The sequence below is a fragment of the Neomonachus schauinslandi genome, chromosome 13 (genome assembly GCF_002201575.2).
Source record: "Neomonachus schauinslandi chromosome 13, ASM220157v2, whole genome shotgun sequence".
Lineage (NCBI taxonomy): Eukaryota > Metazoa > Chordata > Mammalia > Carnivora > Phocidae > Neomonachus > Neomonachus schauinslandi.
Window position 1 is genome coordinate 80,302,589 of NC_058415.1, and position 27,539 is coordinate 80,330,127.

Genomic DNA, 27,539 nt, shown 5'->3' on the forward strand with positions numbered 1-27,539 from the left:
TCTCGGGCTGTTCTGCCTTCTGACTGAAATGCTGTCTGTAACGGTTTGAAAGGGGGCAGATGCTCATGAGATTAAGACAATAGATCATAGGAGAGACAATCTAATGATGAGAGTCCAGAGAGACACTAGTTGTGGAAGACCGGAGAATAGTGAAGAAAAAGTTAGCTCTGGTTCTTTCTGATGCAGCCCCCTGCCCACCTGGCCCCATGCAGGGGTGGAGCCAGGCTGCCAAGTGATGGGAACAGCACGGGACAGGGTGGGACTGGCGCCGCACACGCACACACGCACTCACGCACGCGAGGCTGGCGATCGGACGAACACAGAGGAGTCTGAGAGGAAGAGAGAAATGAAGGAGACAGCGAATGATGGCAGTGCTGCCTCTCTCCTACCTCTGTCCCAGTAGGAGCTGCAGGAGACGCAGAGGTTCAGCAGAAAGGCAGCACAAGCGGCCAGGGATCTGACCCGAGCAGAAGCGGAGATCGAACTCCTACAGAACCTTCTCAGAGATAAAGAGGAGCAGGTCAGTGCTGGGGTCTCCCCCTTATTGGGCCTGTATCAGTTGCTCAAAGACAAAAGTAGTGGAAGTGGCCACTCAGAGAATTTGGAAGTGTAATCAGTGGTTCGTCAGCACTTGGTCCCCTACTGCGTGCCGGGCGGAGTGCGATTTCAGTACAAGGAGTGACGCAGCATCCTCGTGAGTAAAGCATGGGTAAAAGTTCTAGAAGTACTAAATCAAGCTGCAAGGATAAGTGCACCTGGGAAAGAGTATTTGTGGGCAACTTTGTGTATGTGATTTTTTAATAGTTTCAAAATGAGATGGTGAAAGTAGATGTTGGCACTGGAGGAGTGAACTCACAGGTGCTGGAGATGGAGAAACTAAATGAGACAATGGAGAGACAAAGGACAGAGATCGCAAGGCTGCGGAATTTACTGGACCTCACCGGGGCTGGTAAAGTATTGGGCTTTGATTTGGGTAGTAGTTTTAAAAACAGTTGTTCTAAAATCAAATCATGTGAAAAAAAGATCATCCTGTTTGTTTTTCACGTAGCAAATTTATTTAACTGTGATAGATCAATTCCATGCTTGATTTACAGAGCTGTGATAATTAGCTTAATGAATAAAAACAAAGAATTTAAAAAACATTTTATGTAAGTGAAGTATTAAGGAACTTGATTACAATGAGACGAGATTTTTGAATTTTCAAAAGGAATAATGTTTACAAATCTGTTCTCTTTCCCTGGCTTACTTTATAAATGAACAACAGAGGGGTATGTCTATCCTCTTTAAGTGTTAGCAAAAACTTGTTACCATGGGACAGGCTGAAAAGTCAGCTTTGAGGAGCTGATCAAAGTCATTGGCTGCCGTGGCATCACTTGGGTACGTTGAGAGAGGAGGGAAGTAGAGGATTTCATGCTAAATTTCACAGAATGGCTTTCTTTTGCAGATGTTAACAAAGGAAGCTTTGAAAATGTTTTGGAAGAAATTGCTGAACTTCGACGTGAAGTTTCTCATCAGAATGATTACATCAGCAGCATGACCGATCCTTTCAAAAGACGAGGCTATTGGTACTTTATGCCACCATCAACATCATCAAAAGTAGGAAGTCTGTGATGCTGGGAGTGTGTGTATACTGAATTTTCTTGAAGGAAATGTGACAGTGTTCTCATCTCCCAGTTTGTGAAGAAGGTCTCAAGAACAATATGTCTAGGCTAAGCCATGCATTGAGGTTCTTAAGTGTTTATAATATTTGAGATGAAAATAGGGCCTTCCTGGGAATATTGCTGTTGCCCGTCCATGCTCAGGTGGTATGTTGTGGGTCCGTGAAAGAAGATTCTGCAAGGGGATAAGGTGACGAGCCCAGAGGGCCTGTTGGAAATGGGTAGAAAATTGTGCAGAGGCTGACAGAAAACTGGGCACCTGGATTTCATTTGATTTTAGCCAACATTTCATTCTGTGTTCATGAAATCTAGGTCAGGTGCTAGGTGGGATGGGGTGCCATGAGGAATGAATGATGTCCAAGAGCTCATGCGCTGGTCGGGAGACCCGTACACCAGTGTAATTACAACAGTGGCATGCACGTGACAACAGACTTGACCTGTGTGCTCTGTTGTAGAGAAGTGTTAGGGCTTCCTTGCATGGGGAAGTTCAGGAAAGAAGGCTTCACACACAGTCATGAGGTCAGCACTTAGCCTTCAAGGGGTGGGCTTTTAGGAGGGAGGAAATGTGTGGAAGGGGAGAGTTGGTTTAGCTGTGGTGAGTAGCCTTGTGGGGTTGGACGGTTGGATGGGAACAGTGAAAGGTGAGGCTGGGAAAGTAGATGGGGCTCATGCTTTTGAAAAGGGCCTCAAAATCTCTTGCACTGACTCAGGGAGGCCTTGAGGACCGCGGCTGTGTAATGTGATCAGAGCCGTAGTTTAGGAGGAGTAATCGGGCTGAGTGTGGGGGCCTGGCTTGCGGGGGGTGAACCGGGGGCGGGGGCGGGGGGGCGCTGTGTGAACTCATTCCATGAGGGACAGAAGCCAGAGCTAGAGCAGTGGAGCTGGGGGAGAGATGGCACCGAGGGATGTCCAGGAGACACAATGGTCACGGCTTGGGGCTTGAAGGTGGGAAGTGAGGAGAGGACAGTAAGCGGCCCGCATCTGGAGCAGCGGGGCTGGATTACCTCCTGCTAGAATCAGCAGACAGGCAACAGTCAGGGAGAAGCGGCTGACACACGGGCATCCCAGGGCTGTGTAGACTTAACCAGAATCCAGACAGCCTTGACATCCAGGGCTGAAGGTGGAAGCTGTGTAGGTTAGATGTAATATTGTAAGGCTGAGCTGGGCGAGGGTTTGGGAAGTAGACCTATTTATGACTGGGAAGGAGGGAGGGTAGCAGAGTAGAGCTTCCCAGCCACACCAGGCTCCCAAGACAGCAGGAGACTAATATCCCATATGGCCTTGAAAATTCATTGGTTTCCCTGGCCTTCATTGGTGGGTCATCAGGGAGAAGGCAAAAGGGGAGAAGCCACCAGGAAAGATGAGCACTGGAGAAGAGAGGCCGACACTCAGCCCATTTACCTGACTTGACTGTGTAATCATGTCTCACTTCTTTCTGAAAAATGAGAATTAGAATCTATGAAAAGAAACCAGTTCTTTCTCAACTTTGCTACATCTCAACGATTGTTCTAGACTTTGGCATTTCTCCAACTCAGTCTTTTCATTTCTAGTAAATAGTGGGCTCTTCTATCATTTATTTTAGGTTTCCAGCCACAGCTCCCAGGCCACCAAGGACTCTGGCGTCGGCCTAAAGTACACAGCCTCAACTCCTGTTAGAAAACCACGTCATGGACAGCAGGATGGAAAGGAGGACAGTGGTCCTCCACCTGTCTCGGGATACTGGGTGTATTCTCCCATCAGAAGTGGGTTACATAAATCGTTTTCAAATAGAGGTAAGTTAAATCACAGAAGGAAAGTTGCATTTCTCTTTTATTGGTTCCCTGAAATCCATAAGACACAATCCAGACTCCTTAGCTTGTTCTGCAAGGCCCTCTGTGCTGCGGCCTTGGCCAGTGACCTCTTGTCTCCCCTCCCATTACTGTCCCACAGTCAGCCATCCCAGCTGCCTAAGATACCCAAAGCATGCCATGTTCCTCTAACCTCCCTGTTTTAAACCCTTTGTTTAGAATGTCCTTCTTCCTTCCTCTCCTAAATCCATTCCTGTTGAACGTTCAACAAGACCCAGGCCCTCAAACAGCACTCCTTAATGGAGCCTTCCTCCACCCTGCCTCACCCAGGCTGACTGAGCGGCTTCGTCACCTGCGCTCCTGGAGCATGGCAGGTGCTTACCTCCTTGTGTCATGGCATTGACTAGCTCGACTAAAATGAAGTGGTTTTTTTAAAGATTTTATTTATTTATTTATTTTATTTATTTTTTTTTTTTAAAGATTTTATTTATTTATTTGACAGAGAGAGACACAGCGATAGAGGGAACACAAGCAGGGGGAGTCGGAGAGGGAGAAGCAGGCTTCCCGTGGAGCAGGGAGCCCGATGTGGGACTCGATCCCAGGACCCTGGGATCATGACCTGAGCCAAAGGCAGTCGCTCAACCGACTGAGCCACCCAGGCGCCCAGATTTTATTTATTTTTTGACAGAGAGAGAGACAGCGAGAGAGGGAACACAAGCAGGGGGAGTGGGAGAGGGAGAAGCAGGCTTCCCGCCGAGCAGGGAGCCAGACGTGGGGCTTGATGCCAGGACCCCGGGATCATGACCCGAGCCGAAGGCAGACGCTTAACGACTGAGCCACCCAGGCTCCCGTAAAATGAAGTGTTATAGGTCCATCTTCTAAAGCTCTGAGAGGAAGAGTCAGACTTGGGAGTTAATCATAGCTCTTGCAGTAGGTAGCTGCGTGATCCTAGGCAGTGTAAAGTAGGAATACCCCCTTTGAAGAGTGTGTTCGTTCAGGAGCTATTTACTGAGTGCCTGCTGCGTGCTAGGCTGTCATCAGTGAGAAATGTAGATCCTGCTGGTCAGGGAGATAAGCAGGAAGGCCAGCAGCTTGGAGAGCCATGCGCCGTGATCGTGGTCAGTGCTGAGGGCTGTGGGTCTCACTGCTCCTCTCTGCATCTCTGTTGATCTCTTCTCTAGCCTGAAGCAGGCACCCAAGTTGTTGCTGAATAAATGAATGAAGACTAAAAAAAAAAAAAAAAAAAAAGGCAAATCAACAGATAGGCATAAGAAAAACTCAAGTATCAGCCACTGAAAATATATGAATCCCTGTTTTGATCAGCTTTTCAAAACTGCTTTTGACCTTTTTGGCGAAATTTCATTCTCACGTCTTGGGATTTGGGTCTAAGTGCTGCCATTCTGTATAAATTTATTTACCTAATAAGCCATGGGGGTAAAACACTCTTCTGTTTCTTTTAAGATGCAGACAGCGGAGGAGATAGCCAGGAAGAGAGCCAGCTAGATGACCAAGAGGTCCAGCCATTTGTACCTCCCCCCGGATACATGATATACACTGTGTTTCCCGATGGTTCTCCTGTACCCCAGGGCATGGCCCTGTATGCACCCCCTCCTCCCTTGCCCAACAATAGCCAACCTCTCAACCCCGGCGCTGTTGTTTATGGCCCACCTCCTGTTGGGGCTCCCATCGTGTATGGTCCTCCACCTGCCAGCTTGTCTGTACCCCTCTTCCCCGTGGGGGTGCTGCATTGCAACGTCCCAGAACACCATAACTTGGTAAGTGGAAAGACGTAAGACTCCCTGTCCACACTGCGTCCACGGGAGACTGAATAAGGGTATATATGTAATGATTCGACCTATTTATGAACGGATTATGTCCCAAGTGTGTTTATAAGGTTGGTGTTTAGAGTGGAGTAAGCATTCTTTTATTAAAATACTCTTCCGGACAAGAGTTAGGATACCAGGCCAGTCTGCAAACTTTGTTTAACCATCTTCTAACAAAAATGCTTTCAGTCTAGAAATTAACTATTTTTGGAGAGCTTATTGTGTATTTTTCTATTGACAAGTACTGATGTGTATATGAAGGTGTATTCGCATAGTAGTTCCTGTACTTGTGCCCGCATGTATCCGTGTGTGTACACTCACACACATGTATGTGCTCGTGTATTCACATATATGAGCAGCAGGGTTGTGGTGGGGATTATCTCTGGGTGGTGAGATAGGTGATTATTTTTTTCTTTTCATAATTCGTACACAGGTTTCATATTCTGTTTTTCCCACTTAACATTACAGGCATTTCCCCATGGTTTTACAAATGTTTTTAAGTAGTATTTTCATGACTTTAAGTAGTATTTTAACTCCCCTCCGCTGTGCCCAGAGGAGGGAGACAACCTGTGTCTGTCTCTTCTGCTACTTGCTGACCTCTGGAGGTAGAGATGATCCCTACGAGGTGTTTGGTGAATGTGTATCAACCGTAGTTGGGCTGATGGAAAAGTTAAAAGTTCTGTTCATCAATTTCATCTGTGGTATGTGAAAAATTGGCTTGACTTAATTTTTCTTTTCACACTGAAGTCTTAGAAGCTACCACCATTTTCACATTGTAGATAGCACTTCGAGTTAATTGCAGCTCTTGGCAGGAAAGAAGAGAAACATCAAGTGATGTTCTCAGTACTGTGTTTTTTTCTTTGTTTAGGAGAATGAAGTTTCTAGATTAGAAGACATAATGCAGCATTTAAAATCTGGGAAGCAGGAACCGTGCATGAGAGCATCTAAGCGGCAGTCGGAGAAAGAACTGGAAGAACTGCATCATAATATTGATGGTCTTTTGCAAGAGAAGAAAGACTTAGAGTATGAAGTAGAAGAATTACATAGAACCATCCAGAAACATCAACAGCGAAAGTAATTATTATTAGCCATTTTATTTTTATAATTCTGATGAATAGGATATTGGCTCATTAAGGTAACCTAAGTCAGTGTTGTCCGGTAGAGCTTTCTGTGATCTTGGAAATGCTGCAGATCTGTGTTGTCCAGAACAGTGGTCACTAGCCACATGTGCCTTTGAGCCCTTGAAATGTGGCTAACAAGTGAGGAATAGCGTTGAATTTAAAGTATTAGCCACGGGGTGACTCCCAGGCTGCGCAGTGCAAGCCTGAGTTCTCTTGGCCAGTAGTCCAAATCAGCTCTTCTTGTAGGCCCTCTTGGAGAATGGCACAGCCATCTGCCCTCCCCAGTTACTCTGGCTAAAAACATGCCAGGTGTCCTCAGCTCCTCTTTCCCCACTTTCCCAAGCCTCCAGCTGGTGTCCAAGTCTTATAAGTATACACAAAGAGCTGTCAAGCTGGTCCCCTTCTTTCGTCACTGCTGCCCTGGCCTTTAATCATGTCATCCTTGGTTGTTGGACTACCTTCCGCATCAGCCTTCCCTGTCCAGCCTCTCCATTCTACCCTACATATAGCCAGGACCTGAGCGTGCCACTCCGCCGTATGATGCGGTCCCATCACAATACACACCCGCCCTCCAGATCTGAACCCTGCCTGTCTGCCTTACCCTTCTCTCCCACACAAAGTGTTTGTTCACGCCCTACCTACTTTTCTTTGGTTTCACCAAACACCACATTTTCTCCTGCCTCCCCACCTGTGCACATACTGTCCTTGCCTAAAATGGTTTCCCTACCCCCTGCCTACTCCACCTTGTCTTTCCAGGTGAAGATCAGGGATCCCATCTCTCACACAAAACCTTTCTCATCTCCGGCTCCCGCAGTTCAGGGCTGGCAACCTTGGGCATAATACTGTTCACGCCATGTTGTAAGGAGCCCAGGACGGCAGTAGCTGGGCCTCCCTCTTTGTGCCCCGGCATCTGGCATAGGGTCCGTTAACAAATGCAGTATCTGCTGAGTGCGTCAGATGGGTAGAAGCCCATCTTCTGCAGTAGCCCATGAGTTCTTGATGGTTTCCCCAGTTTTTTGTCGTGTAAGCCAGACTGGCCCAGGCACCAAAGTTAGGGGGAGATCTGTGGAGGTCACAGAGGTGAGTGAGCTATGGCCTCTGCCTTCTAGGAGCTCACACGTGACTGGCCAATAGACCTGGCAGGGACAAGCAAGGGTCACACCAGGAGAAGATGGGGACTAGATGTTTGAGGGTTTTGAAGATGAAAGATGATTATGCTATTACTTTTGTAGGTATGTGATGGGGAAGAGGTTTTTTGAGGGAGGATAGTAAGGCAATGGGATAACCACTTCTTTTCCTAGTTATAAAGGTATAATATATGATCATTTTAAAGAATTTGGATAACACAGAAATGTCCGAAGAAGACAATAAAGATCGTCTGTATGCCTTCATTTAAAGAGAAAGAATCTGTTAATATGTTGATGAATTTATTTTCATGTTTTTCTGTCATAGTTTCATTTTCAAATTTTGACACGTTAGCCTTGAGTTAGTGAATCCCTCCTTGTCTTGCTTTCTGTTTGTCAAATATTGTCACTATAATTTTACTCTAGTAGAACAGGGTAAATCACAAAATTGGTCTTTGAGGCAGCTAGTGAGCTGCAAGTTGAGAGATAGTTTTAAGGGAATGGATGATTATTATGGTAGTAGTTTGTTTTATTTTTTATACCACAGAAGAATAGAAGTAACATTCTCTTGACAAGTGCTGACCAAAAAAAAAAGAATCAAAAAAGATAAAACAACTACATCATACTTCATATATATTGTGTACTTACTGTCAATAGTATACCATGTTTGTTTTTAAGATTTATTTATTTATTTTAAAGAGAGAGAAAGATTGTGCATGCATGTGAGAGCAAGGGGAGGGGTAGAGGATGAGGGAGAAAGAATCTCAAGCAGACTCCACGCTGAGTTCGGAGCCTGATGCAGGGCTCAATCTCACGACCCTGAGATCATGATCTGAGCCAAAATCAGGAGTCGGACATTTACCCGACCGGGCCACCCACGTGTCCCCAACAGTATATCGTGTTAAATGAAAGGGTAAACGTATCCTTGAACATAATCAAATGTAGCCGGTCTCCCACTGCTTCTCATATGAAATTAGAAAATCATCCTACATCTTCTTATCAAGCTACAAGTGTCTATATTGTCTGCATTTAAAGTGTCTTAATGTGTGTGTATATGATTTTTTTAGAGACTTCATAGATGGAAATGTTGAAAGTCTTGTGAATGAACTAGAAATAGAGAAGTCACTCGAACACCATGAAGATGTTGTTGATGAAATTGAGTGCCTCGAGAGGACCCTTCTGAAGCGGCGCGCAGAGCTCAGGGAAGCCGACCGCCTGCTGGCGGAGGCCGAAAGGGAACTTTCATGCACAAAAGAGAAAGTATGTTCTGTTGTGGTTTGGGGTGAGGCAGCTTACTGTTGGCAGCATGAAGGACTAGAAAGAAAATATGACAAGAACACAGTCATCCAAGGCAGACGGTTGGGTTTCAGGCTGCGCTCTGCTAGTTAAAGAGCTGCAAGAATTTGGGCGAGCCCCCTAAGTCTCCAGCTTTGCTCTCCTCATCTGTTAGTTCAGGCCAGGAATACCAAGGCTGTTCAGTAAGGGTTAAATGAAGTAGTGTATATTTTTTTAAGATTTTATTTATTTGAGAGAGAGAGAGCGCAAGAGTGGGGGGGGGGCAGAAGGAGAGGGAGAAGCAGATTACCCGCTGAGCAGGGAGCCCGATGTGGGGCTCAATCCCAGGATCCTGGAATTATGACCTGGGCCAAAGACAGATGCTTAACTGCCTGAGCCACCCAGGCGCCCCTAAATGAAGTAGCATATTGAAAGCTGCTAAAGTCATTTAGTTCCTAATGCACCCCACTTCCTTATCCTGTGTGTGTCTTTTTAAAATTATTTGGGCTCTGATAGCTCTGTGTATTAAATAGGTCAGTCTTATATTTTAAAACAGCAGTGGATCTCAGAAGACTTGTTCCTAGTATTACTTTGTTCTCCAAGTGGACGTTATAAAATCAAATATTTTTTGGTCTGAGGTAGTGTTCTTGAGACTACAACACAGAAGGAAATCAAGGAGGAAAAGGAGCTACCTGTCACTGGGCCTCTACTCTGGCCACACATTGGCCATTTTATGAATACCCCTTCATTTAACTTTCCTGGCATCCTGTAAGATAGTTGTTAGCCCTGTGACGATGTGGCATAGGGAGGCTGGTAGCTAGCCCAGGGTCGCGCAGCTAAAGTTCTGCTTCACCAAGAGAATTCCAGAGTGAAGACATCCCAGACCCACATGGAGCATTTCAGGAACTACTATGTGTATGTTGTTATTTCAACACGGATGGATTTAAATGAATAGAAATCTATTACCCGGGGACTGAAACGAAGACTTTATTAAAGAAATTCTGTGAGTGATGGCTTTAATAAATGGAAAAACATCCTGGTGTCTTTTCAGATGATCAGTTCCTTCTTCTGTCACACGTTAGATGATTGTGAGAGAACATGGGTGTGAGCAGGACTAGAGAAGAATTTATCACTGGTATATAAACGAAAATTAAAGATATTGTTAGCTGGCGGAGATAGTAAGTGAACCAAGGCTAGTAAGCTCTTTCCCCTTCAGCCTCCCAAAATGACTCAGGGAGGCAGCTGGCTAAGGGGGAGGAGCGAGGGAGAAGGTGGTGTGTTTTGTAGAGATGCCAGATGTGTTAAAACCTCACATAGAAAGAGACCAAAAACTACTTAGAAAGGTGACTTTCTGGAGCATGTAGTGCATTTTATCTGGTGCTTTGCTGATGAAACTGACAGGAACCGGCTCTCTGACATGGAAAGAAGTGTGGTGAAATATCTAGCTGTTATGAATGGATAAAGAAGATGTGCTGTCGATATTCAATGGAATATTACTCAGCCATCAAAAAAAAAATGAAATCTTAATCGTTTACAACGATGTGGATGGAACTAGAGGATATTAGGCTAAGCAAAATAAGCCAGTCAGAGAAAGACAAATACGATATGATTTCACTCATATGTGGAATTTAAGAACCAAAACAGATGAACATAGGCGAAGGGAGGGAAAAATAAAATAAGATGAAATCAGAGAGGGAGACAAACCATGAGACTCTTAATCATAGGAAACAAACTGAGGGTTGCTGGAGGGGAGGTTGTGGGGGATGGGGTAACTGGGTGATGGGCATTAAGGAGGGCATGGGATGTAATGAGCACTGGGTGTTGTATGCAACTGATGAATCCCTGAATTCTACCTCTGAAACTAATAATACACTCTATGTTAATTGGTTTTAAATTTTAAAAAATATATATCTAGCTATTTGGGAGCCTGCCAACAACTCTTTTGCCTCCACATGGGGTATTTAGTAGACTAGTTTAACATACGCCTGTGAGTTTAGTGCAGCTGCAGAATGGGAGCTTTTTGCCTGAAGGTGAGTCACTGCTTAACCAAGTGCAAACCAAACACTATTTTTGGACCTTTGATGACATTGTTTTAAGCCTCTTATTTTAGACAGAAAAAGGAAACCAAGTTGATTAAAAAAAAAAAAATCTGTTTTTGCCAAATCTTGTATAGGAAAATTTTTAAATACTTCAACAAAAATATTTAGTATTTGTATTTCTCAGCCATAATTAAATCATCTTTCAATCAGTAAGGTTTTATTTAGCATGATAATACAGTACAGCAATAATCTCTACGAGGAGGGAATATTGGTAAAATCAGTTTGTTGTCACTTAATTGGGGAGATACTTTTAATTTAAAAAGCGTAATAATATACAGGTTATTTTTTTTTTAAGATTTTATTTATTTGTCAGAGAGAGAGCACAAGCATGGGGAGAGCGGCAGGCAGAGGGAGAAGCAGACTCCCCACTGAGCAAAGAGCCTGATGAGGGGCCCGATCCCAGGACCCTGGATCATGACCTGAGCCGAAGGCAGACGCTCAACCAACTGAGCCACCCAGGTGTCCCTATACAGATTATTTTTGAGTAAAAAGATTCACAGACTCACTACCCTCAAGGGACTGTTTCTTTTTTGGGTAGCCTTTCTGTCTTTGTGGGCACAGATACAGTTTTACATAGTTGCTCTTAGTACTTGTACCATTTTAAATTTATTTTTTTCGGGGGCACCTGGGTGGCTCAGTCATTAAGCGCCTGCCTTCGGCTCAGGTCATGATTCCAGGGTCCTGGGATCGAGCCCCGCATCAGGCTCCCTGCTCAGCGGGAAGCCTGCTTCTCCCTCTCCCACTCCCCCTGCTTGTGTTCCTTCTCTTGCTATGTCTCTCTCTGTCAAATAAATAAATAAGATCTTAAAATAAATAAATTTATGTTTTTCAGCCAACATATCAACAACATTCTTCCATGTTGCTATGTTGTCATTTTAAAGGCTACACAGTATTCTACTGTGTTGATGTGTTATCACTTGCTGAATCTATTATTTGTCAAGTCGTGTATCAATCCACAATGAGGATTTTTGTGCAATAGTTTTTTACTCCTGAGTTCTTTTCTGAGAATTGGAGAGTCAAAGTGAGTGAACATCTTTACCAGTCTTTTTGTCTTGCCTTGGTGTTTTCCGAAAGAGTTGTACCAATTTACACCACAGTAGCTGTGAGGGAGTATGGTAACTGGATTGCTTTTAATGACAGTGTCTTTTTTAGACAAAAAATGCCATCGAGAAGTTCGCTAATGCCAAGAGAAATTTATTGCAAACCGAGAAAGATGCTGAGGAGTTAGAAAAGAGAGCCCAGGAAACTGCTGTTAACCTTGTCAAAGCCGACCAGCAGCTCAGGTAGGTGGAGTCCCTCAGCTACTCAGTAAGATGAGGGAGGAGTTGGGTTCTGACAGGATAATAAACGCCTTACGATAAATAATGCAGGTCTAAGGGGCCTTGGAGAATAAAGCGATGTGTTTTAGGTTGCTCCAGGCTGACACAAAGGATTTGGAGCAGCACAAAATGGAGCAAGAGGAAATCTTGAAAGAAATAAACGGAGTTGTGGCAGCAAAAGACTCAGACTTCCAGTGTCTAAACAAGAAGAAGGAGGTCCTGACGGGAGAGTAAGTGCAGCCTGTTGGGCGTCAGGGGCTCGAGCTGGGAGACAGCGCTCAGGGTCCAGCCTCGCTTCGGCCCTGCTCTAGTTCTGCTGCTCTTTGCAGGCTGCAGCAGCTGCAGAAGGACATCGAGACTGCACAGCACAGTGAGGATCACCACCTGCAGGTCCTCAAAGAGTCCGAGAACCTCCTGCAGGCCAAGAAAGCCGAGCTGGAAAAGCTGAAAAGGCAGGTAGGGCAACAAATGCCTTGAAAAACCAGCGCGTGCTGCTTTGAAACCTACATCATTTATAATCATAATGTATGATTACAAAAAGTAATGCATGTTCGAGTGTAGAAAAGACTGGAAAATACAAAAGAAGATATAGAGCATAAATGTGGCTGTACCACATAAATGTGGGTGATTAAAAGTAGATTCCAGGGACACCTGGGTGGCTCAGTCGTTAAGCGTCTGCCTTCGGCTCAGGTCATGATCCCGGGGTCCTGGGATCGAGCCCCGCATCGGGCTCCCTGGTCCGCGGGAAGCCTGCTTCTCCCTCTGCCGCTCCCCCTGCTTGTGTTCCCTTTCCCGCTGTGTCTCTCTCTGTCAAATAAATAAAAATCTTAAAAAAAAAAAAAGAGTAGAGTCCAACCCAAATTTGAATCCTGACTCAATAGAATATGTTATTGAGTGAAAGAAGCAAGTCTCAAAACAGGATGCACCCTGAGATCACTTATAGTACAAAAGCAGTCATCTGATAAGGGGACATTATGAGTATCCTCTGTTTTCTTCCTTTTACATGTCTGCATTTTCTGCTTTTTTTATTAAAAAGTGTGTACCGTCCTTAAAATTGTTAGTAATTTTTAAATTTACAAAATGAATCAATTTTTTAAATCCCTGCCTGACTTCCATTGCCAAGGTAGTTGTTAAATGGAATAAGATATAGATATGTAAGTATTTTGAAAACCATAACCTGAGGCATAATCATTATTATCATATTGTTGTTTTTGCTATGCTTTGAGTGCTTTTATGTAGATGAGCTCAGGATCTTTATCAGGCATTTATGCCTGCACCCCCGGCCTGGTCCTCCTGACTCATGCAGCTGGGATAATTACACTTAGGCTAGTTCCTAACTGCCCCACTACCGTTAGCTGGATTGGGTATTCTCCATCACAGCAAGCACTGAAAGTTGCATGGCCTTTGGCAACCTTTGCATTCTTCCCTTTTCTTTAATGCAGGTGTCGGGTCAGCAGCAGGAGATGGCCGTCTTGGACAGGCAGTTAGGGCGTAAAAAGGAAGAACTGCATCTCCTCCAGGAAAGCATGGTCCAGGCCAAAGCTGATCTCCAGGAAGCACTGAGACTGGGAGAAACCGAAGTAACTGAGAAGTGCAATCACATTCGGGTGTGTTTTTCACTAGGTTTTCTTAAAAGTCCTAGAATGATGTTGATTTATTTTGAGATATTTTAATTGGTTTCCCCTCCAAATGCAAATATAAATTCCTGAATCTTGACCCCTCTGTAACATCAGCTTGATGTGGTGTTACGTATCCAGGCTGTGGCTGCGTGGGTAGCTCTCCCATAGAAGTTCTCTGCCTCTGTGCCTTTTCTCATACTATTTCTTCTCCAGGAATTTCCTTTTTGGGAATGTCCAGATCCTACCCATTTTTCATGGTTCAGCTTGATGCTTCTAAGACTTCCCTGACTTTTCCTTTACGTTGGAAGGAGTTTCTCTCTTTCCTGAGTTTGGAGGCACTCTGCACATTTCCTAGGGCATCATAGCCTTTCATGATCATGTTTATGCTCCTTGCCTAATTTCCCGCAAGGTGCTCAGCCTCTTGAGGGCAGGAGATGTATCAGAGTCAGCCTTTTCTTTCTATGACAGATTGCCTTGCATAGAGTAAATACTGCTTATGCATTTTAAATGAAGGTAATATGTGACTTTCTTACTTCTATTATACAGAAATATGTTAGTATAAAATAAAATAAATTGCTGTTCTTGACATAAAAGGCAAAATTGAACTCGTTTCCAGATTAGAATTTTTGTGAAATGAGATAGTTAATAACAAAAGTGATTTCAGTGTAATTTCTATTCATAATTTTGTAAAGCAGAGTTGACTTTTTTTTTCTTTTGTTTTTGTGGGGGGTTGCACAGGAAGTAAAATCTCTTCTGGAAGAACTCAGTTTTCAGAAAGGAGAACTGAATGTCCAGATTAGTGAAAAAAAAGCTCAACTCGCACTCGTAAAGCAGGAAATTGAAAAAGAGGAAGAAAATCTTCAGGTAGTTTTAGGACAGATGTCTAAACATAAAACTGGTAAGTTTAAAGGAAAGCAATCATATAAAGTCGGAGTTTGGAAATCTCTCTATTCCAGATCACAGAAAAAATACAAACGGTGGAATAAACTTCTCTTAAAGTTCAACTTTGTTATAGATGAGCAAAGAAAAGCAGTATTATAAAAGTATTTTATAATAAAAGTATTTTAGTATTTTCTGCCATTCAAATTGATAAAGTTTATTTAAGAGCATAATAGTCATAATAATTGCTGACCAGGATGTGGAAAAGGAAGAACACCTAACAGGCTATTTGATAGAAAAATAAATTGGACCAATCCCCCAGTGTTTCAAGTCTGAAAATTCACACCTATTGAACCATTTAGCCCATTTCTAGTTACTGAGAGAAAGGAAGTATTCATATACATTTTAGCAATATTGTATTTATTTAGTAAGTAAGTCTTTATTTGCTTGTTTCACAAATTAAGCTGGCTGAGTTGGGTTACTTGCAGCAAAATTTATAATAGAATTTGGAAACTTGGCCAATTTAAAAGCCACATTTTAAACATTTAATGGCATGCAAAAAATGCTGATGGGAAGACTGAAAATATAGATACAAAACTGAATATAGAGCATAGTCCCAATTTATTTTGAAAATCTGTGCGTGTGTGTGCACACACGCATGTCTGCACGCTCCTGGAAGGAAATACATCAAAATGCTATTGCTGTAGTGATCATCTTTGGGTTTTCATTTTTTCCTTGAAATTTCCTGTAGTGAGTAAATATTTGTATAGTCAGAAAAGAGAGTTAATACTTGAAAATCTATATTTTAAAAGATAAAAAATTGTTATCTGAATCTCAGATTTTAACATCTTTCCTATTTATTTTGATTAAAATCCATTTAGATGGAGTAATTGCTCTTAAAACTAGATCTTTGTTAATGTTTTTGTTAAAATATTTTTAACAAATTAAAATTTAACAAGTTAATGTTTAGCAATATTTTAAAGGATTTTTTTTTTTTTCATTAAAATACAGTTAGCTCCAGGGTACCTGGGTGGCTCAGTAGGTTAAGCTTCTGGCTTTGGCTCAGGTCATAGTCTCAGGGTCCTGGGATCGAGCCCTGCTTTGGACTCCCTGCTCATTGGGGAGTCTGCTTCTCCCTCTTCTCCCACCCCCGTTTGTGTGCACGCTTCTCTCGCTCTCTCAGATAAATAAAATCTTCTTAAAAATACAATTAGCTCTATTAATTCAGCACAATAGATATGTTTTGATGACCTATTGTTTCTTATATCAACAGCATTATTTTCTGTTTCATTTTGTAAATGTTTTCAACTACATTTAATAGCATGGATCGTGCTCTGTTTCTCTTAGAACTAAAGAATATTCTGGACATGTTGCAACTTGAAAACAATGAGCTGCAAGGTTTGAAGCGACAGCATGATCAAAAGGTGTCTGAATTAGAGAAGACTCAGGTTGAAGTGCTGGAGGTAATGAACGAAGCCGTTTTACCCTTAGCCAACTGCAGTCTTTCTCTTTGGGCATGTGTGAGTCCCCTTTTATCTGATTTAGGAGAGACTGGAGTTAGAGAGCCTGCAGCAGACAGCCCTGCGACAGAGAGGGGAGATAGAGTGGCAGAAGCAGCTCCTCGAGAAGGACAAACGGGAAGTAGAGCGGATGACTGCCGAGACCCGAGCGTTACAGTCATCTATTGAGTCTTTGTGCAAAGAAAAGAAAGATCTTGAAGAAAAACAGGACAGCTGGGAAAAGAAGTTGGCACAGACCAAACGGTGAGAGCAAAAACCAATAAGCTTACAAGATCCCTTCCTGAACACTAAAGCATAATAATATACACAGTGGAAAATAAAGAGGAAAAAAATACTCCACGAACTCAGTATCACAGTACAGCTCACCAGTAGCATTTCTGGGTGCATTTCCTTTTAGGCTTTTCTTTTTCCAAAGCACTTTTTAAAATAACCTGTTGTGGATTTTTTTAGGTAAAATAACAAATGCTAGAAGATATAGCTAAGTGGAGAGATACCTGTTTGTGGGTAGAAAGGCAATATTGTTAAGATTCAGTTCTCCTTAAATTGATCTGTAGATTCAGAACAATCCCAATCAAAATCCCAACAGGCTTTCCAAATAGAAATTGACAATCAGGTTCTGAAATTCATGTGGAAATGCAAAGGATGGTCATAGAATAGAATCTAAAACTTTTTAGCTATGACACCAGAACAACCCTGAAAAAGAACAAAAGTTTAGGGCTAACACTACCTGATTTCAAAACTCAGTGTACAGCTATGGTAATCAAAACACTGTGGTACTGGTATAAAAATAGAAAAATCAATCAATGGAACAGAATAGAAAGTCAAGAGTAAATGCACAAATGTGTGGACAACTGATTTTGACAAAGATGCAAAGGTATCTTTTTCAGTAGAGAAAAGACGGTCTTTTCAAAAAATATTGCTGAAACGATTGCATATCCGAAACCCCAGAAGTGAACTTCAGCCCACACCCACACTATTAATAAAAATTACCTCAAAATGGACCATAAACAAAAATGTGAAACCTAAATATAAAACTTCTAGGAGAAAACATAGGAAAAAAACCTTTGTGACCTTGGGTTAGGCAGAATTTCCTAGATACGATACCCAAAGCATGGTCCATAAAAGAATAAATTGGTAAAATTGAACTTCATCAAAATTCAAAACTTCTCCTCAAGAGACACTGTTAAGATAATGAAAAGACATGTCGCAGACTGGGAGAAGAATCTTTGCAACCATGTATTTTCAATAAAGGGCTTGTGCCCAGATCATATATATACAAAGAACTCTCATGACTCAATAATGAAAAAAAACGAACAACTCAGTTTTTCAAATGGGCAAAAGATTTTAGCAGACATTTCACTTAAGACGATGAATGGATGGCAAATAAATACATAAAAAGATGCGCCTCATCATTAACCATTAGGAAAATGCAAATTAAAACCACGATGAGCTAATACTACATACCTATTAGAAGGGCTAAAATTGAAGTCTGACGATACCAAATGTTGGCATGGAACTTTCATACACAGTTGGTGGGAGTGTAAAATGTTAGACCACTTTGGAGAACAATTTGGCAGTTATTTAAAAACTCTTACATACATTGACCAGAAGAGCTAGCCATTCCACTCCGAGATATTTATTCATGAGAAGTGAAAGCATATGTTCATACAAAGAATGGTGTACTTTAATGTTCATAGCAGCTTTATTTGAAACAGCCAAAACCTGGAAACGACCTAAATGTCCCATCAGCTGGTGAATGGATAGACAAATGATAGTATATCCCTACCATGGAATACTATTCGTCAGTAAGAAGGGAATGCAGTATTGATACACACAACAACATGGATGAATCTCAGAGCGACTATGCTCAGTGAGAGAAGCCAGACAGAAACTAGCCCATACTATGGGACTCTGGTCATGTAAAAGAAAGCAGGCTCGTGCATGTCTGTTTTTTGGACAAATCCTGTTACACAGTTGTGTTTCCTGCTTTCTCACTTATCAGAAGCTAGCCATCTATTTTAATTGCCAAATTTGGGGAATTCTGAGTGCTGTCCATGTTTTTATCCCTGATTTTTATAAAACTTCAGTTTAGTGAGTCACTTTTCAAAAAATCTCCTGTTTGGAAAGCTGAAAATAAGATGTCTTTTGAAAATGAGTTGAAGAGCCGTAAGTTTTGTTAAGGTTTATAATCATTCATAGTCCATAACCATCCGGTGAAAGCAGAACACTGTTCCTCGGCTGTGTCTTGTGCGTGCTTGGACATTTTATGTTCGATAGTCTGACTTACTCTGCTTGCGCGGTAGGGTTTTAGCAGCGGCAGAAGAGAATAGCAAAATGGAGCAGGCAAACTTGGAAAAGTTGGAATCGGATGTCAGAAAGCTGCAGCAGGAGCTAGACCGACTCAACAGAGAGAAGCTCTCACTGCAGGAAGACCTGAGAGCAGCTCAGCAGCAGCTACAAGGTACGAGGCTGCCTCTTGGGAGGGTGCGCCTTCCTTCGGGTAGGTTCTTCTTTCCTTTTCTTTCCTTTTCTTTTTACTGAATATACAACCTTTTCTCTTCCTTAAATTTGGAGTTTAATTATACAAAGATGAGAAGTCAGGTTTTGTGACCTAAAAATATTTCCTTATTAAAACTATATTACGGGGCGCTTGGGTGGCTCAGTTGTTAAGCGTCTGCCTTCGGCTCAGGTCATGATCCCGGGGTCCTGGGATCGAGCCCCACATCAGGCTCCCTGCTCAGCAGGAAGCCTGCTTCTCCCTCTCCCACTCTCTCTGCTTGTGTTCCCTCTCTCGCTGTGTCTTTCTGTCAAATAAATAAAATCTTTAAAAAAAAAAAAAAACCAAAACTATATTACTACTTCGGTAAAGTATATAGAAAAGATAGGGAGACACACCTGTGTACTTACAGAGCTGCAGGGCAGTCATGCCAGCTCCCTGGGGAGGGAATTCCCAGCACGCCCTCGCTCATCTGTGAGGACACAGAGCCGTCCAGGTTGAGGCGTACACATTCAGTCCAGCATGGTCAGCCCTCTGCCATGAATGTGCCTATCCAGTTGTCTGCTGCTTAGAGCAGACATTTACCTTCTGCATCCCCCAGCCATCGGGGGAGGACGAGGGCCGTTCTTCTGGGAGGGTTTCCTTCTGACTCTCTTTCATCAGCATCAGCATATCTGGAATCAGAGGAGTTTCCAAAACCTCTTCTCTTTTCACATCTTGCTGCAGCAGAGTCTTGGAAAACAAAACCAGAACTCAGCTATTCCTCAGAAGGAATCTCTTACCAAGATCATCTCCATGGGGACTGACCCTGCCTGTCCAATGCTTGTCCATTCGGGATGTAAACCATCTTTGCCCCTTGGTCTTGCCTCCCGGGTTCTTCTTTTAATTGTTTGCTTTTCTTATTATAGAAATAATTCATGCTAATGGGCATGGGATTTATTTTAGAAGTGACAGAAATGTTCTAAAATTAGATTGTGGTGATGTTTGCATGACTCTGTGAATATACTTAAAGCCAGTGAATTGCATATTTTAAAATGGGTAAAATGCTTGGTATGTGAATTGTATCTCAGTAATGCTGTTTAAAAAAAATTAGTTCATGTTCCTTAAAGAACAATTTAAAGACAAGCAAAAAGATGAAATAAAAATTACTATTGACCTAACTCCTCAGAGGTAATTCCTATTAACAGTGTGGTGAATATCCTTCCAGATTTTTCCTTGGGATATGTGTGTGTGTGTGTGTGTGTGTGTGTGTAGTTTTAAAACAAAAAACAAAGATGCAGATAACACCTTTAGTACCAAAACTTTGTAAGCATCCATGATTAGAAGTTACTAAATAATTCCAGCTAACAATGTACTTGTACTTGTCTTGTCGAGCCCTTACTGTGTCTCAGACATGATGCAACTATTTTATATGCATTTCTTCATTTAATCCTTGTAACATTTTTATGATAGAAACTGTTTCACCCATTTACAGATGAGGAAGCTTAAGCTTAGTTTCCTTGTGACTTATTCAAGTGAGAAGTAACTTCCTCAAGGTCATACAGCTACTAAGTGACAAAGCGAGCACACATAGAAAATCTATTCCCAAGTTGTCTCCCTTTAAGGTTGTACCAGATTTACATTTCTCCCAGCAATGTAGAAGGTATTCATTTTTAAACCATGCACATCGTCAACACTAGGTATTATCTGTACATTTTTTTTTTATTGTGAGGTTTTGAACATGTAAATCTAAAAACCTGAGCTCCAAGCCCAGACATAGGTTGTGCGTGTTAACTCACTCTTTTGACCTTTTAATAAGTAAATGCATAGCCATACATTTAACAGAAATAAGTTTATATTCACTTCCACTCTACTTTTTTGGGGGGCTGATGGGAATTTGGAAAATGCATATAAGTGTATTTATGTTACGTAAATGTTATTTCTGTAGAAAAACGAGAAGCAATAAAGTCACTACAGGAGGAACTAGCTGATGTCCAAGATCATTTGAACCGAGCGAAACAGGTAAGTTTAACTAATGTAATCTTCTGGTAGTATCCTGAAGGTGTGCAGACAATTGGTTAAAATAAAAAACAAATCAAGTAGGTTGGTTCCTTTTCATACCAGCAGGTCCCATAGGGCCATTTATAAGACATAAACATATAGACACAAAACTTTTGGTGCAGAGCAGTGATTTTCTCATTTATGTTAGCCCTAGAACTCTTGAGTCAAAGTTTTACTCGAAGATAATAAGTAAGGTGGTGGCTAGATCAGAGCCTAAACCCTCAGCCAGCCCCTCTGGGGGCTTCAGGCACCGGATGGACCATCTCTTATCCATGGCACAGACAAGGCCCCCACAGGCTGGGCTCAGATTTGGTCACTCACTGAGCGGCAGAGTAACTGCCAATTTCAGAGCAACTGGGCTTCCATCTTGTCAGATGTTCAGTAAAGCTGATTCTTGACCCTTATACTTCGGATAGTCTTCTTAAAGACAATTGAGTGTTGTCCAATGAGAAGAGTGCTGTAATTTGAGTTTCGAAGAACCTCAAGCAAGTTCTGGGCCTCAGTTTCCACTATGTAAACTAGGGGTTGGATTAGACATCTGAATTCTTCCAAAAGGTCTTTAGGAGTCTGTGTTTCTAAGATGTATAAAACTTAAAGTATTCCATCTTTAAAAAATTCTTACATGGGCTCTAATGAATATTTTCTGTGTTGTTAGAAATAGAGTAACTTTTTCAAAAAGGTTTAATTTGGATTCCTTGCAGAAAGAAGAATTTATTATTTTCTGAGTTTTTCAACCTACATAAATATTTCAAAGAGAAACAAAACCATGACTTTAGGTTCATTTTCAGTGAGAATTAAGCCTTATTCACAGCTCTCCTTAATCTTCTTAGCAATCTTGTTTATTCCCACCTCAGTGACAGAGCAACTAAAGTTTAGAAGAACTGGGTCTCTTAGTTTGTGACATCTTCTGTCATCTTCTTAGACACTAAAAAGAGGAAAGCTGATGATTAAATTGCGTTCTGGGTGCCTTCGGTAAGTTTGTTGAGATAATGAAGGATGCGGGACTTGCATGTTTATTTTGTCAGACTTGCTGGATCTCAGGAAGGGCACTCACCAGCCCCAGAGCAGATGGCTTTGTTAGTAGTTTCCATGTGTTCTTTCACATAAAGGACGTGCTTCACACCACCAAGCATAAGGACGTGCTGCTTAGTGAACAGACCAGGCTCGAGAAGGACATTGGTGAATGGATGCAGAGGCTTGAAGACTGCCGGAAAGAAGGGGAGACAAAGCAGCAACAGCTTCAAGTGCTTCAGAATGAGATTGAAGGAAACAAGACTAAGCTAGCCCAACAAGAAATGGTACTACATACATTTATGATTTTATAGAAAAGGAAACACTTGTCACTCGGGTGAGCTTTTCCCAGCCAGAAGCTGCTTGGAAGGGTCCCCCATAACCGCCCTGTGTAACCGGGAGGATTTTACAGCAACGCTTTGACTCTGTCGGTGTTGATGTTTGCGGACCATTAAGACCACAGAACGTGGGTCCTGTAAAGAATCTTGCTGGCCCCGTGCCGCTGGCTGCGTGAATCCCCTCCTCACGTGCTGGCCACATAGCTTTCCAGGCCCAGCACGATGACCTCTGTGAAGGGAACTCACTGTCTCGCACCGCGGGCTGTTTCCTCCTTTCTCTGGAACCGGAACCCGGCTAGTGTCCACGAAGGTTCCCTCATCTAGGACACACTGTATTTGTTATGTGATGACTGTAGTTTTTCTCTCTCAAGATGTTTCAGAGACTCCAGAAAGAGCGAGAACGTGAAGAAAAGACGTTAGAAGCCAGGAAAGCGGCTCTGATGGAGCAGCAGGAGCAGCTGGAAGGGGAGGTGGGCGAGCAGAAAGGCAGGCTGGACCAGGTGCTCGCCAAGCTGCTGGCGGCGCAGGAGCACGTCAGGACCTTGCAGGAAGAGGAGAGGTGGAGTGACACCCTGGAGAAAACGCTCTCCCAGACCAGTACGTGCTCCCAAACATGGCGCTGCGGCGGGGGGGGGAGGGGGGCTGTCTTGCCAGGTGTCTCCAGAGCCCGGCCACCACCCAGAAGGGGGTCTGGAGGCACGCGGCAGGGAGGGGATGCCCCGCTGGAACCTGCTAGCCCTGGGAGAGGTGACAACAGGCTCAGAGACACAGGGCGTTTGTCTTTATAGAGAAGGGATTTGATCCTGAGACTGTGAGGTCTTTCTACTTGACCATATTGCCTTCTTCGAGAATGCTGCCTCAGGAAGAGGGACGTTAAGGCAAAGAAGTTCCAGAAGGCACTCTAAAGGCTTTCTATGAAGTACAGTATTTTGAGCTTTGGAAACGATCCATTTCATCTCACCCAATCAAAAAATAATATTAACAATTCTACTTGTGTCCAAATTTGACATAGTGAATGGTGCCAAAATACAGGTATTTGCTTTTGGGTCTGTGTGCTCTCTCTTGAGCCATTACCAATGACACTGACATGGAAATCCAGGATAAATGATTGTTCCCACATCAATAAATGATTTCTTTTTTTCCTTTCTTGGGCTTCAGGGTTTAATAAGGCTCAGAAAATGTTGTTCTCCCTCAGGTGAACTTGGTGAAACGGTTATTACTCCTCCCCCCCTCCAACTTTCGATACATGCGGACCAGCCATTTCCTTGTGAAAATGAAACTTACCAGATGTGCTGAGTCTGACCACACCAGACATGTGAAAGTGAAATCTGGACAGGGTGTTATTCCAGAGAGTGTGGTTAGAAAAATCTATTTTAACTGTCACTGTTCTTTATAAGCATTATTTATTGAGTACTCACTGTGTACTATGAGTTTGCATACAAGATTCCCATTGAACACCAGGACGTAGGCACCTCCTGTATAAAATAGGGCTCACGCCGCTCCAGATCCCATGTTCTTTCTACCGCGCTGCCTTACGTGAAGGAAAAGTACGGGTGCACCTCCCTTTATTAAAATCCGGGTTTATAAAAAGCAATTCAGCCATCTGTTCCATGTCTCCTGCACCTCAGGATTGCTGTTTATTCTCACTGGTCTCTGGCACTCGAAGGGAAGACAATAGCTGTCTGTCACTTTGGAATCCAGCCCTCTAGGACCCAGTTTTGTCAGGAGGCACCTTCATTAGGGCCTTTTTCTGGGCCTCTGATGTGGGTCGGGGCACGGGGCTGGGGGGGGGGGGGGCCTTGGAAGACCCAGTGATGCCTAAGTGAATGGCATGTCGTTAAGCAACCTGCCCACAGCTGGCCCAGGGCCTCTGGCTAAACTACTAAACATGCTCATTTCAGAACGACAGCTTTCAGAACGGGAACAGCAGTTATTGGAGAAGTCAAGTGAGCTGCAGGCTCTCCAGAAAGAGACAGACTCTATGAGGGCAGACTTCAGCCTCTTACGGAACCAGTTCTTGACAGAAAGAAAGAAAGCCGAGAAGCAAGTTGCCAGCCTGAAGGAAGCACTAAAGCTCCAGCGGAGCCAGCTGGAGAAGAACCTTCTGGTGAGTACCTACTGCCCTGGCAGCTCATGAGGAAATAACGCATTTACATTTTTAAACTAAAACGTTGCTTCAGTGTGGAGAAAACAAGTTACCCGGCAGCCCAGTCCCTAACTCAGCTGTTGTTTTTGGTGTATTGATGCACAGTGTGATCTTGAAGCTGATGGTGGGTTTTGCCTGAGTCTGGGCTGTAGCCCTAGAGGAGCCCGGCTGGCTGGAGAGATGGTCACGTGCACAGACGGTGTCAGCACGAAGCAGAGAGCACTCTCAGCAAGGAGCCTCTGTTCACACCTCCAACTGGCAGGGGCTGCAGCAGTTTGGGGGGAAGAAGCCTTAACATGTTTGCCCAGCTGTAGTCACTGCTCAGATTTTTCTCATCCTGCCCTTTTAAGTCAAATTAGCTTTAATTAATCATTATCCTAAAGCCAAGGAGCTCAGTCTACCATGCTTTTATCCCTAAAATACATTTGGGATAAAAATTTGGGGAGAGGATACTCTTAAGTCCACAACAGTCTATGATGGGTGGAGGCAGATGGGCAGTGGTAGAGACTGTCACGGGAATGGATTTTTCTAACACCCTCTGGAGAAATTATGTAGCCCTGTTGTGCGAATGGGTGTGTGTTTCCCAGAGGGTGATACACTTACCACTAGTGATGGGCAGCATGATTGTAAAGATAGCACGGAGGTGTCCAGGCTTTCATCCTCCGGGTAGCTCTGTGATGATGCGTATTGTCGTTCCTGTTGCGGACCAGTAATGGAGGCTCGGGAAAGGAAAGTAACATATTATCAAAGGTAATGTTGCAGAGCTAGGATTCAGACTTTGGGCTAACAGACTGTGACCACATATGTACTCCAGCTCCACCACAGCTGCTAAAGAAGGCCGGTAGTGTTATCCCCACGTTACAGCCAGAGCCCCAGTGGGAGATGGAGTTCAGAGCTAGTGAGTGTGTAAGCCAGCAGCACACGGCCCCATGCGCCAGAGCCCAGTCATGTCCCTCCTCCTGCGCTAGGAGCAAAAGCAGGAGAACAGCTGCATGCAGAAGGAGATGGCAACGATCGAACAGGTGGCCCAGGACAACCACGAGCGGGCCAGGCGCCTGATGAAGGAGCTCAACCAGATGCAGCATGAGTACACGGAGCTCAAGAAACAGGTGCGTGCCCAGGAGCCCCCACTGGCTGCCCGGGGCAGAGAAGGCTCGAAAGGCATGCTCACTGCCTGCTGGGCTCAGACAGATTTTGTTTCTTAAATAGCTCTTTTCATAGGAGTATTTCTTTGTGGAAACTGTGAAAGCTGATTATAAGAATGTCCTTTAAATCAAATCTGTTTTTCTAGTCTTAAAATTTAGAAATGCACCTCTGCAAGAAAAAAGCATTTGTTCAAAATGTACTTTTAAAATCCCCTTAAGTTCAGCAAGGATCTTATGTTTTTAAAAGAAAAATGGCAGTTCTTCGGCATGAAATTTTATCATGTCCCGAAGAACTGTGTTGAAATGTTAGATTTTATGCCAGAAACAAGTCTAGAAGACCCAAATCCCTAGGAAGGAAGAAATGACCACAGGAGAAAACTCTGATACCCTGTAATGTAACCAGGCTGAGAGCAGTTCACACTTAGACTGGGAGAGTCTAATCCTACATGGAAAGTTCCATAAGTACATGACACATTAAACAGTTCAATTCCAAGTAGGTCCCAAACTTTACCCACTGGTATTTGACTCTCACTCTTCAGATGACAAACCAAAAAGATCTGGAGAGAAGACAGATGGAAATCAGTGACGCGATGCGAACACTTAAATCTGAGGTGAAAGATGAAATCAGAACCAGCCTGAAGAATCTCAACCAGTTTCTTCCAGAACTACCAGCGGATCTGGAGGCTATTTTGGAAAGGAATGAAAACCTAGAAGGAGGGTTGGAAAGCTTGAAAGAGAACTTCCCATTCACCATGAGTGAGCGACCATCACCTTTTGAAGAAAAACTGAACTTTTCCCAGACTCACATAATGGTAAGGGTGTATCCTGCTGCTCTCTGGACTTCATTAGAAGATAATTTATTCCCACCTCCCCCGAGATAAGCTGGAAAAACAGACGTGGGACTGGGGGAGGGCGTGAGGAGGGAAAGGCTAACAACGTTTGGGGACTCTGATGTTTCCCTCTCCCTCTGAAAAAGGATGAACACTGGCGTGGAGAAGCACTCCGAGAGAGACTGCGTCACCATGAAGATCGACTCAAGGTTGCCCTTTAACACAGTACAGTATGAGATGCCTGGCATGTTGAGGACGGGGGGACATTGCTTACCTCCACGTACTGCTGTCATTCCCTCTGTTATGGCATGAGCAGCTTTCTAGATTACGTGGTAGAAGCTCAGAGAAGTTGGCATCACACAGTAAGTGGCAGGGGTTAGCATTCAAACCATGAATTCTGGAGTTAGGCCCAGTGTTCTGAGTAATGCTGCTTTGCCTCAGCTAAAACTGACAGAACCTAAGGACTTGGGACAGAAAACAGAGATACAGGGATTAACAAAAGGGGGCTCATAGGCCAGTGGTTGGGAGAAAGACTGGGAATCCTGGAAAAGTAGGCTTCCTGTCAGACAGGAAGTTGTTTGGCTCAGAACACGTGGAGTCGTGGGGCCTGTGAGACATCCAGGGCCCATCTCTCCATAGGCAGCTTTCGAAGAGCCTAGTATTTAGCGATCAGCATTCACCTGAAGATTTGGGGGTTAAGAGTAGGTGGGGAGTTGGAAAATGAGAGGAAGATAGAACGAGAGGGCAGAATGTGTTTGGAGAAAGGCTCCATACACAGCGTGAGCTGAGAGGGAGCCCGGTGCCGTGTTGAGGGAGTGGAGGTCCTTGATGTCTGGTAGCCTCCGGCCCCATGTGGCTACTTAAATGTAAATGAATGTAGTTGCATCAGGTTAACAGTTCAGTTCTTCAGTTGCCACAGTTTTAGTGACTCAGTAGCCACAGGTGACTAGTGGCTGCTGTATTGGACAGCACATATACAGGGCATTCCCATCATCACAGAAAAGTTCTGTTGGACAGAACTGCTGTAGACTTGGAGAGAATCCTTTCAAAGAAGCAGCACGGGGACAAGCCGGAAAGTAGCGTGGGGTTGAGGAATGAATATATTGTGAGAGGCACTGAAGATACCAAGTATAAACCAGTCTTCTGCTAAGTCTGAGCATGAAAGGGAGAGACAGGGTCGTAATTCAGTGGGGAGGCCAGGGACACAGAAATCCAAGGCATTGTTACAGTGGAGAGGAGGCTGAGCAGAAGGCCTGGTTAATGACAGCACAGCATCGTACAAGTTCTACGCACAGAGTAGCCACCAGC

The 27,539-nt window shown here is 43.5% G+C and overlaps 1 protein-coding gene across 1 annotated transcript in view; it reads left to right on the plus strand.

Moving 5' to 3' along the window:
- Positions 1-27,539, plus strand: part of CNTRL (centriolin) — a 75,420-nt gene that overhangs the window by 45,629 nt on the left and 2,252 nt on the right. Inside the window, exons 19-40 of the mRNA XM_044920482.1 lie at positions 404-520; positions 805-949; positions 1,445-1,596; positions 3,241-3,430; positions 4,907-5,220; positions 6,137-6,342; positions 8,581-8,773; positions 12,040-12,170; positions 12,296-12,436; positions 12,536-12,662; positions 13,649-13,813; positions 14,564-14,723; positions 16,052-16,167; positions 16,250-16,467; positions 18,528-18,685; positions 20,649-20,722; positions 21,871-22,059; positions 22,482-22,707; positions 24,012-24,217; positions 25,225-25,365; positions 25,941-26,213; positions 26,378-26,440. Coding sequence (XP_044776417.1) covers positions 404-520; positions 805-949; positions 1,445-1,596; positions 3,241-3,430; positions 4,907-5,220; positions 6,137-6,342; positions 8,581-8,773; positions 12,040-12,170; positions 12,296-12,436; positions 12,536-12,662; positions 13,649-13,813; positions 14,564-14,723; positions 16,052-16,167; positions 16,250-16,467; positions 18,528-18,685; positions 20,649-20,722; positions 21,871-22,059; positions 22,482-22,707; positions 24,012-24,217; positions 25,225-25,365; positions 25,941-26,213; positions 26,378-26,440 — 3,705 coding nt within the window. The remainder of the gene's footprint in view (positions 1-403; positions 521-804; positions 950-1,444; positions 1,597-3,240; positions 3,431-4,906; positions 5,221-6,136; positions 6,343-8,580; positions 8,774-12,039; positions 12,171-12,295; positions 12,437-12,535; positions 12,663-13,648; positions 13,814-14,563; positions 14,724-16,051; positions 16,168-16,249; positions 16,468-18,527; positions 18,686-20,648; positions 20,723-21,870; positions 22,060-22,481; positions 22,708-24,011; positions 24,218-25,224; positions 25,366-25,940; positions 26,214-26,377; positions 26,441-27,539) is intronic.